This window comes from Equus przewalskii, chromosome 6 (genome assembly GCF_037783145.1).
Source record: "Equus przewalskii isolate Varuska chromosome 6, EquPr2, whole genome shotgun sequence".
Taxonomy (NCBI): domain Eukaryota; kingdom Metazoa; phylum Chordata; class Mammalia; order Perissodactyla; family Equidae; genus Equus; species Equus przewalskii.
In genome coordinates this window covers 78,261,125-78,279,824 of record NC_091836.1, presented here as the reverse complement: position 1 = coordinate 78,279,824, position 18,700 = coordinate 78,261,125, and the positions used below count along the sequence as shown (strand labels likewise).

Genomic DNA, 18,700 nt, shown 5'->3' with positions numbered 1-18,700 from the left:
TCACAGCAACTCTTATTTTCCCTTTCTATTTTACGTATGAGGAAACTGGGGCACAGAGGAGTTAAGTGAGATTTAGTGACTTATCCAACCAAGGTCAGTGGGTGGGAAACCCAGTATTTGGACTTAAGTTTATGTGACTGCAAGTCTAGAGCAAATACCATTGTATCATTTTGATGATAAGAGGCAGAGAATACTGTAGTGGAACTGCTGCATTCACTGCCATAGCCAGCCTCTTTCCAGGTTGTCCCCATCCCTGGGCACAGGCACCTGGCCTTACTGAGGAGGCTCATTTCCTTGCACCCAGTGGGCTGACTGCTCTTGGGGTGGGCCTGAAGAGCACTGTAGTCTCCAGAGTGGCAGTCTCATGCTGCTTATGTAGTTCAAGAGCCCACTATGCTGAGGAATGTTTTTGGAGACTGTTGCATGTCTCTGGGGAGAGGGAGTAGGACAAGATGTTCATGTCCATAGGTGAAACATACATATATGTGGTATACCCAACCGAGCAAAGGCCGAGCAAAAGCTCTCTGAGCTCCAGGGGCAGACCCATCAGCTATAACAAGAGAAAAATAACTCTTAGATGAGCAGGCAGGGGGGCCTACCTTTCTCTGGCTAGAGCCTTCTGGAAGCTCTAGCTTTGAGATCTTTAAAGCAATTCTGCTACGTGGTGACCTTAATGGCTGGAGCTGTGCCCTGGGCTAAACTGACCCCCTGGAGCTTGGCCAGTAATGGGAGCTGGGCTCTTAGGGCTGTGGAATGAGGCATGGGAGCAGCAGGAAGGAACCCATTATCAGAACCAGAGCAGGCTTGGGCCTGTAGTAGCATAGCTTGTGGGAAGGGGAAGAAAGTAGAAGCAGGCAAAGACAAGGATGTGAGGAGGTCTGTAGGGTAGGCCCCTAATGGGATGGTCATGTCCAGAGTACCTGGATGGTAATTGCAGGCTGTGGCATCAAACATGGTTCATTTTGGCACCAGTGGTATCAGCACATACCTAGGTGTTGTATATTAGAAAGCCTCGTGTCTAGGCCTTAATGTTATGTATAATCTGCCATGTCTCCCTGACTCTGTTATCTTTTCCTCACTTCCCAGAGTTCATCTCCTGTCCTGGGTGTAAGCAAGTGTACCTTACCAAGGATGTAACTGAACATTTTCTTCTGCAGTGCTTTTCTACTGGGCAACACAAGATGGCCAGGGTAAGTCAGCACAAGGAAAGAAACAGCTAACCTTTTTCAGAAATCTGTGGGGCCCCTGTCTATAAGTCTGTCTGTCTACCCATCACTCTGTCTAACTTGCTACCCCTCCATCAATTTGCCTAATTATTCATCCATCCATCCATCCATCCATCAATCATTCTGTCCAGAAGAGAATCAAAATGTTTGAGTTGGGGAAAGCAAAATGGGAGTGTTTTTTCTCTCTTACAGCTCTCACTGAAAGATATCCATACTGAGCTTTTATTTCCTTCTTTCTCCTCCTAAGTTGAAACTCATGCACCAGCCTGGATTAAATGGGTTCATCAATCTTGCCTATATTTAACAACTAATACCTTTTTCTCGAGTTTCTGAAATTTCATATCACTTGCTGACTGGTACCCCTTCTCTTCCTCTTTCCACTAGAGTATTTTTGCCACGACATTTTATTCATTTGACAATTTACTTGCTTCAGTATCTAATTCTTATTGAATGTGTGATGTGTACCAGGCGCTGTGTTGGATGCTAGGGAGACAGAGACCATGTTCTCTACCGTCAAGAAATTCATAGTTTAGTAAAACTCATTTATCTTCTTTTTTCGTCCTGCCATGGATTTGTCAGTTGCCAGTGTGAGGACAAAGCTGTCAGAATCCAGATCAGTTTGGTGGCCTGTTTTATTCAGCCACTAATTTTTTCCACATCTCCTCCTTTCCACATATTTTACATCAGCCCTTCAAGATATTTGCTGACGAAATGCATGAACACTTTGGCTAGGAGAGGACTAGGTACTCTTGGGCCTGGCAAGCCCCAGACCAGCTCTTTCTTGGCTGTATATGATCATCTTTCTGTGTACTCCCACAGCTGCGGATCCCTCCTCTTTGCAGGCACATTGGATTTTCTGCTTTTCCCTGTGCCTTCCCATTTTCCTCCCTTGTCTGCCTGGTGAACTTCTCTTTGTCATTCTATCTCCAGCTCAAATGTCACCTCTTTATGAAACTTTCCTGGTCACTCCTAGACCAAGCTCCTGGAAACCTCCCTGTGCTTCCTCAGCAGTCGGTGCGTCCTTTTATCACAGCATTCCCATTGAACGTCTACCACCCCATCCAGGCTGTGTGTGCCTTGAGAGCAGATCCTTGCCTTATTCACTTGAGTATCCTCATCTTCAGCACAGGATGTGTGTGAATAGCCCCTGAGACCACTATTCTTTTAGCCACAAAGGGTGCTTTCCTTCACAAGCCCCTACATGTCACTCCCAGGCAGCTCCCCAGAATTGACTGCTCTCCAAAATAGTGGAGAAACAGCCCTGCAGGACCCTAGTCCCTGGAGCATTTACCACTCATAGAGGCAGACCCAAATGAGGATATTGTCAGTAACTCCTGAACTCTCTGCTTCCAGAACTGCTCTGAGTGCAAGGAGAAGAGGGCAGCACACATCCTCTGTACCTACTGCAACCGCTGGCTGTGCAGCTCCTGCACAGAGGAGCATCGGCATGGTCCTGCCCCTGGGGGCCCGCTCTTTCCCCGGGCCCAGAAGGGATCTCCAGGTATCACTCCCCACCCCCAAGCTCACATGCCCTTAAGCACTGCTGAACCCTAAAACCCTGGAGCAAAGCTCTCTGACCTTGTTTCCCCGCTGAGGGTGAGGGTAGAAGTGGTCTCAGACCCTGTCTCAAAGGAAAGGCATCTCCTGCAGAGTCACAGTCACAGTGTCAGTTCACTGTAGGCTCTGTATTGAGTGAGGAGTCGGGGAGCGTGGGTGAGGTGGTTCAAGGAGGCACAGTCTTGAGTTATGATGGAAGCTAGCTGAGTTCCCTACTTTCACCTCTGTTTAGAGCAATCATGCCTTATTTCTATTTAGTTTCTTGATTAATTAAACACCCTGGATCAGGGCTTGTCTATTTGCCCATCCAGCGCCATTTGTTTTAAATGACAATCTTTTTGAAAGTCTTATCCCAAGGCCCTTGAACCATGGGAGGGGTTTTTCCCTTGTCATACCCACAGGAACCAGAGTTAATGATCCATGTGATCTGGCTTGGAGCCTGGGGAGGCTGGTTGACTAGTTTCAGCCCCACCATAATGGAATCCTGGTTAACGAAGAGGTTTAGGTTGAATTTTAGAAGATTCATTCTTCCGTAGGAGATCATGTGCTGCAGTAGCAAGCACCCTCCTTGGCCTCTGGCAGTAGTGGGATGCCTGGGGCTTGATAGTGTGTTATTTCTGGACAGCTGGGCAAGTCCAGCCAGGCTAAGTCTGCATTCCTCCTTGTGCTCCTGGAACCTCACTGTCCCAGGGAGAGGCCTCCCCTGTCTGCACCACCTTTCCTCAAGCTCTGTGTCTCCCCTGTGTCCACTGAGGGCTGAGGGCTGTTCAGCAGAGCTTAACTGAGAGATCTTCCTAAACAAGAGAAGCCCACTTTCTCCATCTTCTCTGGCAGGAGTGAATGGTGGTTCTGGGGACTTTGCCTTGTACTGTCCTCTGCACACACAGGAAGTGCTCAAGCTGTTCTGCGAGACCTGTGACGTGCTCACATGCCATAGCTGCCTCATGGTGGAACACAAAGAACACAGGTGGGGCTGGCTGGCTGCCTGAAGGGGCTTGGGGAGGGCTCTGGGGCTCCCTACTTGTGAGAGCACTGGGCTCCCAGTGCATTAAAATCCTCTCTCTGCCCAAAACAACTTTGGGCTGATGTTTTTCTCTGCTCCTGTTGTGGGGCTTCTCTGGAGAGGCCTAAAGGGCCAAGAGCCTGCAGTATCTCTGACTTTCTCTAGATGTAATCCCAGCCTCCATGGACCTGGCTGAGACAATGCAGTGTGGGAATTCTTGCTTGACTGGCATGCTCAGAATAAGACAAGGCCTTCCTTAGCTTTTTCTCTGCCTTCTTGTCTAGGTGCAGACATCTTGATGAAGTTTTGCAAAACCAGAGGATGCTTCTGGAAGGTGTGACTACACAGGTGGCTCATAAGAAATCCAGTCTACAGACATCTGCAAAGCAAATTGAGGACAGGTAGCACAAGCTAGCCCCTGGCCAGCCCTGGAAATGCTCTCTTCCCTCACATCCTGGATCCTGATACCAGGCTATCAGATGTAGTACTTATGAATAGGACATGCCATTAAGTGGGTGTGGGCATATGTCCTAGCAGGTACATGTCCTGGCCTTAGAGATCTCAGGACAAGTGAAAGGGCTCCAGATCATCACTTCGTGAATGGGACCAAGCTGGTTCAGGATGATCAGAGTGAGTCTGGGCCAAACTGAAAGTGGCCATGAAATAGCCAAGGGTAGGTGCTTGAGAACAAGGTACAGAGTAGACACTGGGGGAGAGAGTGCTGTTTATCAAGAGGGTGCAACAAGTCAGTGGCAATCTGCCCTTTGTCACCCCTTTCTCAGTGTTTTCTGTATAAATCCACAAATGATAAGAAATCATCTATATTTTATGTGGCAGGGGAATTAGTAGATACTGAGAGCTCATCATGTGGCAGGCACTGGTTGGGCATCATACATGCATTATTCTGTTCAATTCTTACAATTCTTTGAATTGGGGTTATTTCCACCTTACTAATGAGGAGGCTGAGGTTCAGAGAGGTTAGGTGACTACTCTGAAATCACACAGCTAGTTAGTGACTAGCTGGGTTTGGAGGCTAGGTCTATGTGACTTCAGAGCCCATGTTCTTTCTTTTTTTTCACAACTTTACTGAGATGTAATTTGCATACCATAAAATTGTCCCTTTAAAATGTACAATTCAGTGGTTTTTAGTATATTTCTAGAATTGGGCAACCATTATTACTAGCTACTTTTAGAACATTTCATCACTCCAAAAAGAAACCCCATATACATTAGCAGTCAATCACCATTTGCCAAACATCCCCAGCCCTTGGCAAACACTAGTCTACTTTCTGTCTCTGCCCATGCTCTTTTTACTGCATGGCACTCTTCAGAGGAGCATCCTCCTCTTTAAGACAGCAAATTACATGAAGTCATACCTGAACTCACTCTTTCTGTCTTGCCCCTAGTGCTGTGTGAACTGGTGAGCTGCTGGGTTGACCTGGGTGTGGACCTGAGGTTTACCTAGAGAAAAGCAGATTGAACTTTATGCCATTGGCCCACTTAAATCAATGGGCTGGGTTTTACAAAGGGTGGGGTGGTAAAGGAAGGTTCTGGTATCTTTATCTTTAGTCCCTACTGGGCCCTGATCTCAATAGGCAGCCTCCAAGTTGTTGGCTCTTATGTCTGCTGTCTCCAGGTCCTCACAGGCCTGGAGGGAAGGGCTCACCATGCTCTGTTCCATCCTGTTTACAGGATTTTTGAAGTGAAGCATCAGCACAGGAAGGTGGAAAACCAGATCAAAATGGCCAAGATGGTTCTGATGAATGAGCTGAACAAACAGGCCAACGGGCTCATAGAGGAGTTGGAGGTATATGCGGGCAGATGGACCAGATGGATGGGTTCTGCACTCTCACTGGGTCAGAAACTGGGCACATATCAAACTAGTCTCAGGGTGCAGAGCCACCTGGGCTGAAATTCAGATGTGCAGTTGCCATAGCTCTCTGCTGCTCCCTATATCTTAAAATGTCCAGTCTAATTTTGGGATGGTGGCTCAGTAAGGGCTGGAAAAGCAGTTCAAACTCCCATCAATGCTATGACTCTAAGGCAACTGCCTTCCTGGACTATGCAGGGTTATAACCTTGGAAGAGAGAGTCATGAAACAAGTTATGCCCAAGAGATGTAGACATGCATTCATTTATCACCCACTCCCTATTTTCACTATAATATCTACCCACCCAATCTCCCTCCCTTCCTCCATCCTTCAGTGGCCCATGGCAGCACTCTGTCCTGCTGTCCTCCTCTCAGGGTGCAGTCTCATCTGATTCCAACAGTGTTCATACTGATATACACAGGCCATCAGACTTCCCAAGCAGTGGACCGCAGTCCAAGAACAGGATCTGAGACTCTGTCTTCTCTCTCCATTCCCAGGGCATTACTAATGAGAGAAAGCGGAAGCTGGAGCAGCAGTTACAGAGCATCATGGTCCTCAACCGTCAATTTGAGCATGTGCAGAATTTCATCAATTGGGCTGTCTGCAGCAAAACCAGCGTCCCTTTCCTTTTCAGCAAAGAGCTGGTAAGAAGAACTCCAACTTCTCAATCATTGTTTTTGGGTTAGTAAGAGAATGCCATCTTTTGCCAAACCCCACAGTGCAAAGGACCCAGGTGCTGAAATGGTCCTGCTTGCCTCCCGGCAACTCAGCTTGGAAATTCTGTACTTCTTTGTCTTAGGTCGTAGATTCTGACATTATCCTGGACATTAGCAGTGTGCTAGACATCCCATAGAAAGCTATTTTGGTCTAAATGGGGCTATGAGGGAAGGAGGAGTTGAGGATGATGTTGAAATGTTGGACTTGGGAGGATGGTGATGCTCGGGAGAAGGAGCAAGAATTCTGAAAAAATTTGATTGGGTTTATATTTGGATGTGTTGAATGTAAGATGCCTGTAAGATATCTAAAAAGAGATGTCTAAAATCTGTTTTGATAGATAGGTTTGGAAGTCAGAAGGAAAGTCAGGGTTGGAGATGTAGGAGTCACTGGGATATCAGTGGTCTCACCTTGGAAGAGTCTGTGGAGGAAGAAGAGAAGAACAAATTTAGAACCCAGGGAAATACCATGATTTTCAGCATAGACAGGGGAAGAGGATGAGTGAAGCAGAGTGAGAAGCAATAGTCAGAGGCCAGGGGAGATTTAGGAGGCTGTGGCACACAGAAATTAACAGAGAGTTTCAGATTTCAAGTGGTCACCGTTATCACTGCTACATAGTGAAAGAGGATCAGTAGTGAAGAGGGGCCTTGAGGTCTGGGAATCAGGAGGTCCCTGATGATCTTTTGAAAGAAATTCCAGTGAAGTAGAAGAGTTAAAAGCTAGAATGAGGGGACTGAGGATGGGAGGTGAGGAAGTAGAGACGGAAGTGAAAAGGGAAATAAGAAGGTAGCTTGAGATGGAGGCAGACCTTTTTTAAGTATGGAAAACATTTGCACACATTTTATTTGTGAGGAGAGGTTGAAGATAGAAAGAAGAGATGTGTGGTAGAGTGAGCATACTGAGAAGGCAGGAGGAAGTGGGGTCGAGAGTAAACCAGTCGCCCTTAAACATAAGAGGCGCTCCCTTCCTCCAAGATGGGAAGACAGGAAGGGATTATTATACTATAGTTAAGTTTGGAGGTAGGAGAGGTACAAGTTTGATGGAGTTTGCCCTCTGTGGTCTGTTTTGTCCTCTGTGAAGTAAGAGGTGATAGTAAGAAGGTTAGGCACTGGGTAAGTGGCATTGAGGAGAGATGTGAATATTTTAAGTAGTCGTTGAGGACAGTGGAAGAGGAAGCTGACAAGAAAGGAAGTGACAAGAAAAAGGACTGAGGGATGCCCCTGAGGTTAATGATCACTGAAGCGACCCCAGATAACATGGCTTTGGGATGGCTGGACTGACCTAAGTTTAGGCATTGGTGATGGGGAGGCAAAATGGCACCAGTGATATTGTTATTGAAAATGATGGGAAAGGGCTTGGAGACTTCAATGAGGTTGAAGAGCATGCTCAGAAAGAGCGAGAGCGGGTTACGATCAGGAAGTCGGTTGTTGGAGTTGAAGGTCTCATAGGTAGAATGGTTCTAGATGATGAAAAGGGTCTAAGTATGGTGACTGAACTGAAAAGAGAGGTGAAGGTGGCTGACATTAAAGAGGTCAAGAAAGTAAGAGGACAAGATGTTGATTGAGACATTAGTTAACTAGATGATGGCAGTTAAGTTGGACAATTGCCAAAGTCCTAGATAAACGGGACAGTTAGTGATTAGAGATAGAGGAAAGTGATGAGGGAGGAAGGGGGCAGTTGATTAGGATGGAAGGGAGTTTTACATGTGGGTGGAAGGACAGCAATGGGGAACTCAGAGAACGTCTCCGCCATAGGTTGTTGAATTGAGGTTATGTTGGAATGAATGGAGCACTCTTGAGAAGGCTGCCAAGCAAGTGATATCTTGAGGGAGAATTACAAATCATCTGAGGCCTGGAAGAGATAAGAATGTAGGGGTTCCAGAAGCCTCAATAAGAGGAATGGGGTCAGCAGGAGGAAGGTGGGGAGAGAAGAATGTAAAGATACTAAAGTGCATGGAAAGGAGCATATGGGGGAGGACCAGAGGCTAAAGAGCGATGGCTTTGAGCCTTTCAACCTGTCTGAAAGATGAGGGAGAGGGAGTTATTCAGATGCAAGATGCCCAGAGAAATGACCGTTAGTGCTGCTGTCAGATTGTGTTTCAGATGCAGCGATTGCTGGAGACAAATTGTAACACAGATCCTGGCTCCCCTTGGAGTATCAGATTCACCTGGGAGCCTAACTTCTGGACCAAGCAGCTGGCTTCGCTTGGTGAGCCAGGGCCCACCCTGTGGGCTTTTACATAATTGCTAAGAACAAATATAGAGCTTAGCTTACTGGATAGGTCAGCACATGCCCAAGAGAAAGCACTCCCTGAGACTGCCAATGGTCATGGAGTCACTCAGCAATCCTTTTTTGGGGGGTTTGAGATTGGGATGAGGAGTGGATGGCTTAAATACCGGACTTTTGTGACAGGACTAGTTGAAATCTGAGCTTCCCATTCTGCATGAATGTCCCTGTTACCTTGGTTTCATTGCTGGAGAGGAGACAAGACAGTGGCCATGCTCTCCAGAATGCTGTATGGTAGTGCAGGTGAACCTGTGTCTCTGTGGTCATACAAGGGTATACGTGTACGTGGTTACAAACAGGGGTATCTCAGCAACAGTAAGACAGAGAGGGAGAAAGAACGCACACCATTTGGAGTTGAGATGTAAGCAGATAGTTCATCTTCCTTTCTTGCGGCAATAATTTGCTGGCGTCCAGTCTTTAGGCAGAATGTAGACAACTGGAAGTTGTGCCTGTGTTGACAACCTGACGATGGTAGGCTTGTTAAACTAATGGCCAACCTTTGCCTTCACGTGGGCTGTTAATCTCATTGAAAGTTTTTTGAACTTGACAGATCGATGAATGATATTTAGGTTTATTTTTTGCTGCCCTTTCCCTTTTGATTTAACGCAATAGACCTTTGGTAGGCCCCTGCTCTGGGTCATGCCCCATGCTGGGCACTAAGGGACCAAGGTGAATAAAACACACTTCCTGCCCTCAAGTTGCTCAGTCTCGCCCTAAGTAAGCCTCATCAAAACAATGAGCTGAAGAGGCCATTAGACTAAGCTAGTGATAGATATCATCTACTCATACACGAGGGCCAAGGGACCTGAGGACAGTGCTGGTGCCTGGCACTGAGCTGCCGTGGGAGCTTCCCCACTCTCTTCCTTCCTACTTGCACAACACATAGTTCCCCAGACCCGTATTTGAAGACTTGCTCATTTGTCCTGGGGATGACTTTCTCTCCTTTGCTACTTTCCAGCACATTCCCTCCCTACCCCTAATGATGATTTTTTTTCTGAGTCTCTGTTAAAAATGAGTGGGTGCTATTTGAGAGAGCCCATGGTTTCTCTGGTGGGATACAAATAGAGGCAGGACTGAACATCGGGTGAAACCTGAACTAATTTCTCAAATGTTCCAGGCCCCCAAAGCAGGTCCATACAGGTTCTGTTGCTGGCAGTATTCTAGACTGAGTCTTGGAGATCAGGGGTTGAATTTCTTAATCTCTGCCCTGGTACAGGTTTGTTGAGTGATGTCCTTTGGTCCCAGGAGTAGGAGGTAGCAGAGGGGGAACAACCGCAGATTACCTTTGGAAACACTCTCTATTCTGAATTTTCAGGCTGTATAACTACTGAAGGTGGACAACTGTCCCAGGCAGATGCCCCTGCTTATGGAGGCTTACAGGGACCATCATCCTTTTATCAAAGCCATCAGTCCCCAGTGGCTCAGCAAGAGAGTCGTAGCCACCCCTCTCATAAGTTCCAGTCTCCAGCACTGTGTTCCTCATCTGTGTGCTGCTCCCACTGCTCCCCAGTCTCGCCCTCCCTCAAAGGCCAGGTCCCTCCACCCAGCATACACCCAGCCCACAGCTTTAGGCAGCCCTCTGAGATGGTGCCCCAACAACTAGGATCACTGCAGTGTTCCACCCTGCTGCCCAGAGAGAAAGAGCTGCCTTGCACTCCTCATCCACCAAAGCTGCTGCAGCCCTGGCTGGATACCCAGCCCCCCGGGGAGCAGGAGAGCACATCCCAGCGGCTGGGGCAGCAGCTGGCTTCCCAGCCGGTGTGCATCGTCCCTCCCCAGGATGTTCAGCAAGGAGCCCATGCCCAGCCCACCTTACAGACACCCTCTATCCAAGTTCAGTTTGGCCACCACCAGAAGCTAAAGCTCAGCCACTTTCAGCAGCAGCCGCAGCAGCAGTTGCCACCTCCGCCACCTCTGCCACCTCCACCCCAGCAGCAGCCACCCCCACCTCTACCTCCATCCCAACATCTGGCTTCTAGTCAGCGTGAGAGCCCTCCTGGGTCTACCTGTTCCCAGAACGTGGACATAATGCACCACAAGTTTGAGCTGGAGGAAATGCAGAAGGACCTGGAGCTTCTCCTTCAGGCTCAACAGCCCAGCCTGCAACTGAGTCAGACCAAATCGCCTCAGCATCTTCAGCAAACAATTGTGGGCCAGATCAACTACATTGTGAGGCAGCCAGCACCTGTCCAGTCCCAGAGTCAGGAGGACACTGTGCAGGTGAGCCTCAGGGTGGCTTGGGGCACGTATTCTCCCCGTCCTAGGATCGCTCAGGGAACACAGCCTCCCCAATCACAGGGTGGCGTAGAACACAGTTTTTTCATCTTATTGTGGCCTTGAGCTCAGCCCTCACCTTTAAAGACTGCCCTGGCCTCCACTGCCCATCTCAGGAAAGCTCCAGAGTATATAGTACCTAGTCCCAAAGTAGAGCTGGGCTCGGTACTATCCAGAGTGGCCTGTCTTAGCCCTGTCCTCCTGGGCGACACTAGAGACCCTCCCATGAATGGAACCTTCTGAGCTGTGCTGTACTCCTGCCAGTGCCAGGGCAGAAGAGAGGCTGTCTCTTATCTTTGTAACTTCCTCACATCCCTTGCTGGAACTATGAATCTCAGACAGAGGGAAGGCGAGAGCTTAAGGAGTGGGGGGAGGGTAAGCATTAGATGCTCGTGAGCAGCATGTTTATAACACTGCACAGATACAGACTTCAAATTTGTTTCAAGCCTACTAAGGCTAGGTATGTTTTTTGTTTGTTTGTTTTACAACATCTTTAAATTTTAATGAAAACGTAGATAATCTGTTTTAAAATTACAAATTCAATTACAATTTCAAGAGAAAAGATGTATCTATACACCAACTTTACATACATACAGAAAAACTGGACTTTGAAGCCCTAATGTTTCAAAAGTATTCAGGCTAGGTACGTTTTATATGCACCATATCATTTAGCCTATCGACAACATTGCTAGGTAGGCATTACCATCTGTATTTTATAGGTGCAGAAGTGGAGATCAGAGAGGGCAGGCAGTCTGCCTAGATAGCATAAAACATTGAGTATAGAGCCAAGAGCTGGATTCAGGCCGGCTGACTCTAATGCTAGAGAAGAGGCCTTGTTCTCTCCAAAGGGGGCTGAGGAATGCTGCTCCTCTCTTTGCTCAGCTAAAAGCCAATTGAAGGGGTACAGTTTGTACCTCTGGGATCTTTGCTGCATTCCACATCTTTATTCTCAACTCTTGCTTTTATTTTTTTTCCCAGAGCTTCCTGTTCCAGCCCCTTCCTCCTACCCCTTCTCACTTTTCCCATAGTGGTGTCTGTTTTAAATCTGTAATCACATTTATATCCTCAGAGAAGCTCTATAGACTTTTACTTTATTAAAAAATATAGGGCCTCACATTTATGCTTTAATGAAGTTGGTACTGATAACTTCAGATCATGCTTCAAATATCTTTCTCTGAGCCTCAGTTCCTTTGAGGGGATATGGAACAGTCCCCATAATGGCAGAGAGGGGTCTAGGGTTCACAGAGGACCACGAGCTAAAGTCAAAATTGTTATGATTGCTAAGGTGAATATGACAGAGTTAGCTCAGAATTCTCATTTTGGGTTCTATCCTAAGACTATCATATTGGGATATAGTTTTAGGAAGAGTTTAGATAAGAGTATCTTTCTTTTTGAAAAATGTTTAAGCAGTTCACAATATGTAGGTGGTGACAATGGGCAGTGCAGGGTGGGCATTAGTCTTTGCTGCTGCTGCTGCTGCTGTTACTCTGTGCAGTGAAACCCACTCAAGTTCTTATTTTCTTCTCCAGGCTACAGATGAGCCGTCAGCATCTGAAGGCCCAAAGCCAGCTCTCCCTCTTGACAAGAATACTGCTGCTGCCTTGCCTCAGGCATCTGGGGAAGAAACCCCTCACAGTGTCCCCCAACTGGACAGCACCATCCAACACTCCTCTCCGAATGTGGTGAGAAAGGTACTAATGGAGCCTGCTTTCCCTGACCACATGGGGCCCACTGCCAGCCAAGACCCCAGGGACCTGAACGAGGATGACTGGGCAGGGGGAAGAGGGTCCCTGTTCCATCCTGGGATGTTACAGAGCTCTGACTCATGCCTTCTGTCCTAATGAGTCAGCAACATGGGTGGTCCTCCTCCACCCCTGTTCCACTCCCACATACCCACTTAAAGTAAGACCAACTGGGCTTCATGCAGAGTGGACGGGGAAAGGGAAAGAACGCCAATTCACTGAACACTTATTCTGTGCCTGCAACTGTGCCTGGTGCTTCACAAGCATTATCTCCCTTAACCCTCCCAAAAGTTCTATGAGGTGGGCATCCCCATCTTATAGCTAAGGAAACCGAGGTCCAGGGGCCTGTGTTTAGTAGCTGAGAGGGCTGAGGTTTATTTAAAACAAAATCTGTCAGAATCCAAAGCCCGAACTTTTTCCTCTCTGCAATGAAAATGGTGAAAATATTTTATGTAGCCCTACAACCCAAAGTTGATTGGCCTTAGAATTTGAGTCAGTGGAATTTGTTGGGTGGGTGGTCTGTAGGGCTGTCTTGCATAAGTAGCTGAGCATCTAAGGGCACTAGGATCTCTTAAAGATAAGCTATTGGAGGCCTACCTGCTTGCTGGAAGTGTTCGTTTACTCTGGCAATAACCCAGAACCCCACACTCCTCAGCTGTCCTACTATTACCCCTGCGCATCACTCCCACCCCTGTCATCCTCCTAGCTGGAACCTCAGCACTGTGCCGTGCCCTCCACTCAGCCCTCCCTGGGTCCCTTGGCCCTGTTCCACTTATCCTGTTGCCTTCTCTAATCTGGTACCCTCAGCCTTCCCAGTGCCTCCACTTAGCCCTGTACTTGAAGCTCTGTTAGTTATTCTGTGTGCTCCCAGCCTGCACCCTCAGCCCGGCAGCATCCCTCTGGCCCTGAAGCCCCACTATACTCATTGTTCTGTGTACCCACCCCTCACCATCTTTCCCCCAGCAGCACCATTGCCGTATATGTCTTAGATCAATCTATCTCAGTGATTCTTGAGAAGAGAATTTAGAAAAGTAGGGGATGGCAAAAATGAAACGTTGACTTGGAAATCCCTAGTGACTCTTGAAGTCTGGGCAGGCCTCTGGTATTAATGGCTTTTTTCTATGCCCGTGCTGTCCTGCCTGTTGAAAACAATTTGGCCTAGAGGCCATAGAGGTGCTGTGAATAGGCCCTTTGTGGCTCTTAGGGGTTTAACTTCTCCTACTTGGGCCAGCTACCTATCCATCCAAACATGTATTTATTCACTCGATGTTCAAAACCTATATGTTAACCTCCTAGTAGGTGCCAAATATTTTTTCAGGTGCCAGGCACACATTGGTGGGTAAGATAGTCTCATACTGGAGCTTACAGTCTGGTGGGAGAGAGAGTTAACCAAGCAACAGCAATCAAGTTTGATGAAGTGCTATGATAGTCGTTGGGGTGTATAGAAGGAGCACCTAACCCTGGGAGAAGGACTGTCCACAGAAGACTTCCTAGGGGACATGGTTTTAAGCTGAGATTTGAAGGAGATGTTAGGCTGGTGCAGGGGGCATTTAGGGGGATTGGTGAGGAGAATACATGGTTAAAGGGAATGACAAGTAGAAAGGTCCAGAAGTGGGAGAAAGCCTGGGGCACTCAGGGGGTTGCTGATAGTTTGGCTTGGTAGGAACACGAGATGTCCTGGGGAATAGAAGTGAGTGAAACCAGAGCAGTTGGAAGGCCTTGTAAATTATGCTCTGAGTTGGGATTCAGTCTTGAGGGTTGCGAGGAGTGAATGAAGGATTTCTAGCAAGGAGGGACATGGTTTGAATTAAATTTTAGAAAGGTCACTTTAGCTGTAGTAAGGGAGACCAAAATAGTTTACAGAGGAGAAGTAGGAAAGATTGAATGAAATAAGTAATGATGAGAATAGAGAGGAAGCAAGGACTTCCAGAGCTCAGATCACAGGAGCTTTTGGACTTGGAGTCTGATTGGTGATGGGAAGTGAGGGAGAGAAAGTTCTTTGGCTTCACATTCAGCCAAGACTTCTGTCTTGGCCCAATGGGTTGCCATTCACTGAGGTGGGAGCACGGGAAGAAGAGCATGTTTTGAAGGATGAAGAGTTAAGTTTCAGTTTTAAATTATTGATGTTCTCATATGGAAACTACATCAGAAGATGACGGGAAGGCAGCCAGCTCTGGATGTCAGTAGTTGAGAAGTAAGCACAGGGATTACCAGGGCTCAAGTGGTAGTGGAAGCCAAGCAGAAAATACCGCTACTTATTTGATGAGTCTCAATTCTGTTCCTATACCCAGTACAGAGGAAAGGAGGCAAGCCACGGGCAAGCATGGAGTCTGTGCTGCCTGTGGGTGTGGCCCACAGGGCTCTCTGAGCAGCAAGGGGATACTACCCTCCGGTGTGGCTGCAGGTTGGCAGTGGGGTTAGTGAAGGTCCTAGGAACCCCAGCTTCTCATTTTGAGCAGCCCCTGGCCCTTATTAACCTGGGCTCATGTAGAAGTTTGGCAGGGCAGGTGGCCTGGAATTTTTCAGGTGTTTTATAGGCTACAACATGACCCGGACTCCCAGGAAAAGGAACCTCAAGGTTGCTGTCCCGGCCCAGAGGAAGCTTTGGGTCCACTTGACTGAGAGAGGTCTGGTTGCACACATGGTTACTGAAATAAGAAAAAAGGCTTTTTTTTTTTTTTTTGAGGGAATTCATTGCCTTGAAGGTGGTATTGGGCAGGGTGGAGGGTGTGAAGATTGAGGATACCAAACAATATTCTGAGCATCTTATTGAATGATAATACTTTATATAGCATTTTTCTACTTTTTTCCATAGGTTTTTACGTGGATTATTCCATTTTATTTCTTTGTGTATCCTAGAAATACTGTAAGGAAACTACTTTCTTATTCCCCTTTGAAAAATGTGGAAACTGAGACACAGAAAGGTTAAGTGACCCACCTAATAGTTATACAGCTGACCCTTGGCAAGGTTAGGACCAGAGCCCAGGTTCCTGACTCAACCCTGTATTCAATGACTAGGTTAAATTGTCTCTCTTTGTGCACTGCACTGGGAGAAGTAGGACTCCATTTGGCCTCTCACTTGCTGGGTTGTCCTGCCTTCGCAATCTTTGAAGTAGCCTAAGGCCTTGCTGGGGAGAGGTCTTATTAGGACCCAGCCTGGTTTAGTCTTGGTTATCTTTATCTGGTAAAGATGTTTTAGCCTCCAGCCCACTCCTCAGCTTGTGATGGCTTGTGAGAGCCCGGGAAGTCAGAAGTCTGTCTGCAGGTCACAGAGCAGAGGAACCTGTGGCACCTGTACCTCTCTGTGTGTCCACAGGGACTCATTGATGCTCTGAGCTGCTCACTGACCACAAGGAGGACTTTTGTTACAGCAGAGCAGCGGTGCACAAGTACCTAGGAGTTGGTACTAAATGAGCTTATGGTGAAAACTGATTGCTGCTGAACATGCGATGTGAAGGTGTGATCATTGGTTTTCTAGTGGCTTGAGCTCTGCAGTCTCAGGAGCAGCTCATCCAGCTACCCTCCCTGCATCCAGCAGTATGTTTTTGAATGAATTTTGACATTTGTCTGGCACTAGCTGTTGCCTAAGCTTCCTAATCTTGGTTTAGCCACGCTGAAGAAAGACCATGGTAACAACTCTGCAACAGAACTCCCTTACATCCCAAGTGAAACTGGAAGACATTTGGATGGCTTCATTTCATACTTCTGAACTAGTCGACTGCTGAAAAATATACGCACTCTTCTTCAAAGCTCTCATGGAGTCAAGGCTGCAGGCATCACAGAGAGCCCTGTCTGCGCCCCAGTTCACCTGCAAGAAGGACCTCTCTTCTGCTCATAATATAGCCCAGATCTTCAAGTGAGAACTTTGAAGCCACCAGGATGCTGCTTATAGCTTGAGAGGAGTCTGAGATGTATTTTCAGTAAATGATACCAAGGCAGTAGGCATTCCTGTGGTCCAGATTATTAAGAGTGATGCAGAAGAGTAAAGGATAGTGACTCAGATGCATAGCATTTATACCAGTATCAACTGTGATGCCTAAGCTCTTAATTCAATCTTTACAACTCAGTGAGATTTCCATTAACCTGTGGAGGAGGAAATTAAAGCCCAGAGATGGGAAATGACTTGCTTAAACTCATACTCTAAGCCTTGGCCTAACTAAACTAACTAAACTAACTAAATCAACTCCTATGGACCAGATCATGCATTTTCAACCCCAGCAATGATCTTTTCATCATAGCGTGACTCTGATACCAGCTTTTGCTCATAGTGTTCCCAGGACCTGGTGAGGTTTTCTTAGAGCACAACCTGTGTCCTGATCAGCATATGCAGAACTGTACAGAGATCCGCTCTGTCCTACTCAGGAACCAAGCCAAACACTCCCCAGGTCTGGCTTCCTGAATTTTACGCCCTCTAGGAAGCCTGTCTCGTTAGTTCTAGCCTGATTTCATTCACAGACCAAACCCCAGATCTTTGTATAGGTCTCCTGGTCTATGGGAAAACAGGTTCTGGCTCCTAGGCCCTAAATTCCTTACCCTGGCCTGGTCAAAATACCTCTGGCCTAATTCTCCTGAGTCTCCAAGGTTTGGGTTTTGAGGGTTCCACTCATTTTGGCTTTCGCTTCAGATTTGCTGGAATCCATTTATTCCTCTCCTCTTCCTTCCACCTCACACTCTGGGATCCTCTTTCCTTTTTTTGTCTTCCCTGGATCATCAGGGCACTGCACACCCTTCAGTTCTTCTCTCTTCACCACCCACGAGCGTTTTCCCATCTCACTCTGCTCAGTTAGCATATATCAGCATAGTTACATCCACAGGAAAAGGCTTAATTTGTACAAGAGCTTTATACTGAGCTGGAGGAGTACTCACTGTCAATAAGAGCAACAACTTCTCTATTAAAAATCAACTTGGGAAACCATTTGCCAGAAAAGTTAGTTCTTCCCTCAGCTGTCTGACTCAGTTGGTTCAAGATCTACTACTGTTAAACCAGTCTACCTAATCTGAAGCTGTTGAAGCACTCAAATATTGCAAGATTTAATTCACAAATCTTATTTACCTCTATCCTTCTCTCTTTATCTGTCTCCTTCCACCAGAGTGAAGGCCTTCAATATGTTTCCAAGAGACAACTCCCAAGTCATTACTCCCTTCTCCTCTGCACGTTTACGTGGTGGCCAGTCTTTGACAATTTTAACTACTGGAACCAGAAGTGAGCAGGCAAAGCTTTGTGGCAGCAACAAAAACAGATAGCACAAACCCCACACATTATATTCTCTACAAGATCATAAGTCCACATGCAGGTATCTAGTCAGAGTTCTTGATCTAGCAAGCTTAGTTGCGTGGTTTTCTTTGGAAATTTTTAGCTTTCCTACATTATAGCAGTAAGCAGATTAGGAGCGGGGAGTCAGGACTTCTATAATGGCAGCTAACACCAAGGGAGAAGACAAGAAACATCACCTGGGAAAGTGCCACAGTGTGAGGTCATTCAGTGAAAGGACAAGGAAAGAACAACAAGTGTTCTTAGAAGTTCCCTAAAGTATCACTGAATTATAGCCCACCATACTCCAGCAACAGAGGTTCCTTCAAGTTCCTGTATGTCGCTAAGAAATGGTCTCATCAGGCTCCTGGTACTCTGTTTAATATGACAGGGTAGTGTTTAAAGTGTTTTAAAAGTGCTCCCCTTCAAAATAATATTTTAAACCAATTGCATTTTGTTACTGAAAGAGGTTGTTTCAGATATCTGGAAAGTTAATTTCTGTGGACCACCACCCTATCTGCTCTACGTTATCCCCAGCAATATCATCTTGCTGTAAGAACCTGAAACTTGTATTAAACTCAGGGCATGTGCACTAAGTGTCTGTTTATTGACTTCTCAATCGCATCTTACTAGGACACTAGCTTTCCAGCTAATGGCACAAAATCAAGACCAGCCAGCAGATTTTTAAAGCTGGGCCCAAATTCCTAGTCTTGGGCCTGTATGATCTTGGGAGATCTGGGTAATCACTCTGTGTCTCAATTTCCCTTCCTGTTAAAA

The 18,700-nt window shown here is 46.8% G+C and overlaps 1 protein-coding gene across 18 annotated transcripts in view; it reads left to right on the top strand.

Annotated features, from left to right (window-relative positions):
* Positions 1-18,700, top strand: part of TRIM66 (tripartite motif containing 66) — a 58,925-nt gene that overhangs the window by 24,352 nt on the left and 15,873 nt on the right. For all 18 annotated transcript variants that reach the window (XM_070626229.1, XM_070626232.1, XM_070626236.1 and 15 more), the window contains 9 exons: positions 1,087-1,190; positions 2,580-2,727; positions 3,618-3,750; positions 4,071-4,187; positions 5,479-5,593; positions 6,154-6,300; positions 8,461-8,578; positions 9,972-10,876; positions 12,460-12,621. In XM_070626229.1, the coding sequence (XP_070482330.1) occupies positions 1,087-1,190; positions 2,580-2,727; positions 3,618-3,750; positions 4,071-4,187; positions 5,479-5,593; positions 6,154-6,300; positions 8,461-8,578; positions 9,972-10,876; positions 12,460-12,621 (1,949 nt within the window). The remainder of the gene's footprint in view (positions 1-1,086; positions 1,191-2,579; positions 2,728-3,617; positions 3,751-4,070; positions 4,188-5,478; positions 5,594-6,153; positions 6,301-8,460; positions 8,579-9,971; positions 10,877-12,459; positions 12,622-18,700) is intronic.